Source organism: Cynocephalus volans, chromosome 12, assembly GCF_027409185.1.
Source record: "Cynocephalus volans isolate mCynVol1 chromosome 12, mCynVol1.pri, whole genome shotgun sequence".
NCBI lineage: Eukaryota > Metazoa > Chordata > Mammalia > Dermoptera > Cynocephalidae > Cynocephalus > Cynocephalus volans.
The window spans coordinates 40,995,884-41,001,883 of record NC_084471.1 but is presented as its reverse complement, the minus strand read 5'-3'; the positions used below and the strand labels follow the sequence as shown (position 1 = coordinate 41,001,883).

The 6,000-nt window shown below is 42.0% G+C and overlaps 1 protein-coding gene across 1 annotated transcript in view; it reads left to right on the top strand.

Annotated features, from left to right (window-relative positions):
- The first annotated feature begins 520 nt into the window (after positions 1-520).
- Positions 521-6,000, top strand: part of ACSS3 (acyl-CoA synthetase short chain family member 3) — a 186,972-nt gene continuing 181,492 nt past the window's right edge. The window contains exon 1 of the mRNA XM_063076153.1: positions 521-831. Within this exon, the coding sequence (XP_062932223.1) occupies positions 521-831 (311 nt within the window). The remainder of the gene's footprint in view (positions 832-6,000) is intronic.

Below are 6,000 nucleotides of genomic sequence, written 5' to 3'. Positions count from 1 at the left end.
GGGCGGCTGGTTTCCGCGGTAGGCGACAGGCGATGCCGCCTCCACCGGTGCCCTCTCCAAAGATTAACCCAGAGAAGCTGCGCACAACTTTCTTGTTGGACCATCGAGAGCGAGTTGGGTCCTTTGGCCTTGTCCTTGGAGTAACTCGTGTGTCCCAGTCGAGAGGGCATTCTGCGCTTTGAGGTGCTTTTCCTGGGAAAGCCGCGGGGTCGGAAATGCGTGTAGGGACTGGATTTCTTGCAGCGGCACAACTCGACTCCCTCAAAGGCGCTGTGACACCCCCTCGCCCCGGGTCCCCACTCCAGCCTGTTGCTTCCCCGGTGGCTCCAGGTCGGTTTTTCCCGGCGACTCTAGTGTGACTTCCAAACTTCTGGGCTCCGAGCTCACCTCGGAATTTGCCCCCGCCCCCTGCTTGCTCCCCTCGGTTCGCAGGAAGTCGCAAGCGCTACGGTTGTCGCCTAACAAGTGCACTCAGGGACCGTGGGCAGCGCAGCCTGAGGGGGACGGACAGCCGGCGGCGATGAAGCCTTCTTGGCTGCAATGTCGCAAAGTCACCGGCGCCGGGGGACTCGGGGGCCCCCGGCCTGGGTCCTCTCCCGCCCGCGGAGCCGGCGCGGCCCGCAGGGCTTTCGTGGCCCCAGGCCCGCGGGGTGGTCTCGGGGGCCGGGGCTGCCGGGCTCTGTCCTCTGGCGGCGGTGGCGAGTACAGGACCCACTTCGCGGCCTCGGTGACAGACCCCGAGAGGTTCTGGGGTAAAGCCGCGGAGCAGATCAGCTGGTACAAGCCCTGGACCAAAACGCTAGAGAACAGACATCCGCCCTTCACCAGCTGGTGAGTGACTTTTTCGCCAACTCTGATCCCTGCTAACTTCTTGGGCGCCAGGGCTTGACGTCCCTGGAACCTGGACTCTGGAGTTCTAAGTAAAATTGACATTGGAGATGTGCTTACACCTTTCAATTTGTGTTTGATTTCAATTTTATTGTCAGCACTCTTGCTTTCTCCACTTGAGGGGATCTGTTGTGATCTCAGTTTCCCATAAACCAGAGATTTACCTGTATGCAGGTCTCTGCTTGGTCCTGGGAATGTTAAGGGGACCAAAATAAAGACCTACATCTAGGGACAGCACAGTCAGTAGGGAAGACACCACATGAACAGATGCAAGCAGTGTAATAAACCCAGGAAGGGTTGTGAAGTATGCACGCACTGTGGGGAGGGAGCAGGTTGAGGAATCACACCTGAGTAGGGTGTGGAAGGATGGTATGTCTTCTCAAAGTCAATGAGGGCCTCATCTCAAAGGATTTATGTACCTGCCAAGTAGCTCAGACTAGGTCCAAGTGCTTGTTGTGTATATATAGCTGCAGTATGGTGTACCCAGAAAGAATGCAGATGCAGGCCATGTAGTGTTGGAAGTCATGGTAGGTATAAAATTTTCTTCCTGGAGTTGCCATTATAAGTAGATATGAATATTATTTTTATGTTACAACAAACAGACACGTTGTAGAATAAATGCCAAACTTGTTGGAATATTGTGTGGTTGCTCTCATCTGCTATCCATTAGGGAGGGGTGTTTCCTATAAAAGTTTGAAAAACACTGCTCAGTAAGGAGGTAACGGTCAGGTTTGCATTTGACTAATGTATGCCTCCTTGGTCAGAGCATGGAACCTGGAATGAACTCAACGGGCAAGAATCTCTTCTGTGTCCTCACCATGCCCTGTTCTCGCATGATTATTTGGGAAATGTTTACTTGGTGTTGCCTTTAGAATCTGAGCATCTTGCCCTTCCATTCCAATTTTTTTCAGTAGTATTTGATAGATCCTTTTTTATGTGCCAGACAATGAACCAGGCACTAAGTATACAACAGTGAGTAAAACATGGCCCCTGCTTTCTGGGAGTCATAAGGGTTAAGAGCATGGACACTGAGCCCAGACTACCTGGCTTTGAGTTCTGCCTCTCACAGTTACTGTGTGTGTGTTCACAGTCAAATTACTTAATCTCTCTGTGCCTCAGTTTCTTCAGATGTAAATATGGAAATAGTTTGAGGATTAACTGAGTAAAGGATTAAGACCACGTGTTGTATAGTGTGGATTCTGTAAATGGTAGAGCAAGAATAGTTATCTTTGCAGTCTTATACCACAATATTTTTAGGAGCAAGAAACCTTTCTAGGGTTCCTCAGATCAAAACACAGAGATTATTGCCTCTCCTAACAGTGTGTGGCTTCTTGTCTTTATTCTCAAAGCTCTGTGCACAAATATCTATCATATAATGTGGTCCAATAATTATTTTTTGTGGCCATCCCTACCATAAAACCAATGTGCAGAGAATCCACTTAAGAAGCCACCGAAATATTCTAAATGAAAACCAATGAAGTTCAGACTTAAGGCAGTGGTAGTAGCAAAGGAGGGGAAAGAACAGATTTGATTGATTCAAGAGGGTTAGAGGGGTCAGTGAAGACCCCAGAAAATGCAGAGGATGTTGGAGTCAAAGTGTCCAGCAGTTAGGCACTGGAGATTTCCTTTCTAATAATTTGGGTTTTTTTTTTTTTTCTTAATCTTTATGTGTTTGGCTAAATTTTCTAAAATTTTGTGCACAAAATGTTGCCTTAATGAGAAATTTTGTGAAATGTCCTTGTATTTTAAAAAACTCATTACATTATAGATCACCAACATTTGATAATACTGTATCTGAAGTCTTCATTTTTACACTCTTGGAATCATGCAGCTATACCTATTTTATAACAGCCCAGAAGAACAAAGTGAGTAAGTGAGAAAACTTCAAGTCTGTATTTATTTCAGGAGTGTGTTTCAATCTCCCTACCATTTTTTGGTTGGCAGAGCAGAGTCAGGGAGGGAAGAGAGGTAAGAGACCAATCTTAAACTTCAGTAAGTGGTTTAAATTTGAATAGATTACTGTGTTGGATGCCTAATTGAATATATTATTGATTGATTAGCAATTTTCCACAATGCCAAACTCAAGGGCAAGGTGACTTTTTTGTCGTTTGGTTTTGGTCCTTATATCCCTAAGGTCTAGAGCAGAGCTGGCAAAATGATAGTCAAATAACAGGATATGTAGGTTCGATGATCTTTGCTGCCATATGTCTTTGGGAGGTAGTGAGTGGGTGTAAACACAATTTGGTGTGAAAGGGCTTTGCTAATTTTCTTTAAAGCTGGAACGTGGGGAAGGTGGATTTTGGAAGTCAAGTTCTTAAGCAAAATAAGGAGGGATTGCTACAGCTAATCGTTCTAACCTAAATGGACTGGCATACATTTTTGTCATGGTCTCTGATGCCCTTTGACTTCCCAGAGGCAAGAGGGATTCTCCTTTGTTATAAGCTCATCTATTTGTTTTTCATGAAAATAAACTCCCCTCAATCCACAGCCTTATCAGAAGAGTTGACACATAAAAATATTGTATATTAGCTTTCACAATGGCATAAGCTACCCAATATGTTAAACATAGAGCAATATTAAAATGGAATAGAAATCTTTTAAGGCAAATATATGGAATGGACTCTCCATTGTAGTGAATGACCCTATAAAATACATTTCCAGTACTATAATCTCTGAGATATTTGAAAAGTAAATCCCAATTGAATAGAGGTGCTTTAGGAACTTGCAAACAACTACCTCTCCTCACAGTTTGGAGGTTACTTCATATTGTTGACACCTGGTTCTTTGGTAATAAAGTCTCTGTTTGGGAGACTTCAGAGGAGAATTGTAATCAAAGTTAAAGCAGTTAGAAATCCTAGTAATTCTTTAATCTTAGAAAAACAAAGTGGATGTTTTTGGTTCTTTTCTCCTAATGAATTGGTCATCCTGCTGCATGACTTGAAATTGAAATCCACCTGTCAGTCTCTAAAGGATTAGACAATTTACTTTTCCATTTTTCAATGTGGTTGACTCTCTGGGTCATCAATTTATCCCATTCTATGGAAGCATTGCAATCCAATTTTCATTTATTTTTATTCAAACCACATTCAGTGATAAGAATCTCACATATCATTTGATTTAGAATTTAATATGCACTAACAATATCAAAGATAAACAGAGTTTATTTAATCAAGAAATAGGTTCTAGAACCCAACAGCAGTCTGGACCAGAGATGGTTCAGAGTGCCCCACCCCATCACATATACATATTTAAAGGTAGAGAAAAGGAAGTGACATACAGAAACAACCCAATTGGTTACAGCTTGGTGTTTGCCTTATTTGGGCATAGTATGGTGAGACATTTGCCTTATATGGACATGGTCTGGTCAGATGGCAGCCTATGATTGGCTGAAGCTTAGCTGCTATGATTGGCTGAGACTTGGCTACTTGTTACAAGGGTATACTTCTACACTAGGTTATAGAATTTTTATACATGAAGGTGGGTTACATTTCACTATATACAGAGAAACCTTGGCCAAACTTATTTTGATTTAACAACAGTGAGTATAAACTGAAAAGGAAAATATGATCTAAGTGCAGGTTATTAGAAAATTATTTAAGCTTAGTTAACATTTCTGTGAATAGTGTAATAGTGTAGGTTTTTCAACATGCAAGATCTCAATTACTTACTAGCTATGAATTTAAGGTTGTTTTATCCTGTCAAGTGTTAAAATGACTTATAAGAGTTAATGAACATCAATCATTCACTTACTGTGTGTACAGTACAGAGTAAATGATGAAAGAGAGAGTGAAGAAACTCATCACACAGCATCGGGGGAGACATACATTAAATAAATTATTACAAAACTATTTAGAGTTGCAGTAGAGGCTATGGAATACAATGGCTAATGGGGCATATAGCATAGTCTTCTTCAGAAGGATTACAGAAGAGGTCTTGAGAAAGTGATGTTTTAACTGAGATCAAAATGAGAAGGGATTTGACATGTGAGAAAGGAGGAGGAACATTCCAAAGAAAGCAGCATAAACAAAGACCATAAGGTATGATGTGTTCAGTAAGTTCTGGAAACTGAAAGAAGGTTTATGTGGTTGAGACTTAAGAAATGACAGAGATATTATGAAGAGATGAAAGGAGAGAGCCCTATTGTGAATGGTCTTTGAGTAATGTTAAGGTTCTTTTATTTTTTTCCTGGCATTTAATACCTGTTACATAATAGATGACCAAAACATGAATTTCTTATTCTTTCTTCTGCACTGGATCAATGCAGGCTTGAATTCAACCCCAGCCCTGCCACTTACCTTGTGAAAGCTTCAATAACTTCATTTGTAAAATGAGAGTAATGAAGGTATCAATTTCTAAGGATTAAATGGTGTAATGGAAGCTTATAAAATTTCTAGGAGTGGGGCTGACCCAGTGGCCCACTCAGGAGAGTGTGGCGCTGGGAGCGCAGCAGTGCTCGCGCCGCGGGTTCGGATCCTATATAAGGATGGTCAGTGCGCTCACTGGCTGAGCCCGGTGCGGCCGGTCACAAAAATGACACACACACAAAAAATGTCTAGGAGTGTGCCTGGAAAAAAGTACTAGATATGAATATCTTTGGAATTTAGTAGAGATATTCCCATGAACTAATGTGGTCCAAGAAGCTTTTGGAGGAAATGGTAGCATTTTAACCAGATCTTAAAGTAGGACTTAAAGAGGAGGAAAGACACTTCTGTGTGGGAAAAACATGACAAAAGCATAAAGGTAAGAAAGAACCAAGTGTCCTTGGAGGATAGTTATACTAGACCAGCTGGCTTGTAATGGTTTTTCTGTATTCCTGGTACTTGATTTCAGCAGATAGTTTCAGGATAATTTTAGAAGGCTTGTTGTGGCAAGCTAAGGCATTCATTTAGGCTGCGGGTCACAATGTGGATGAAAGACTGCAGATGGGTTTTGTTGACCCAGATGATTTTTTTGTTGTTGTTGTTGCTTTTGCTTTTTACTTAGTTGCCCATATTTAAACATTGAGAAATTTCATCTAAAATCTAAATTTCCTGTCAGCTTTTGGACTTATCTTAAAAACAAAACAAAACGAAACAGAATATCTGTCAGCAGTGGGTCGGTATTCCTGCATGG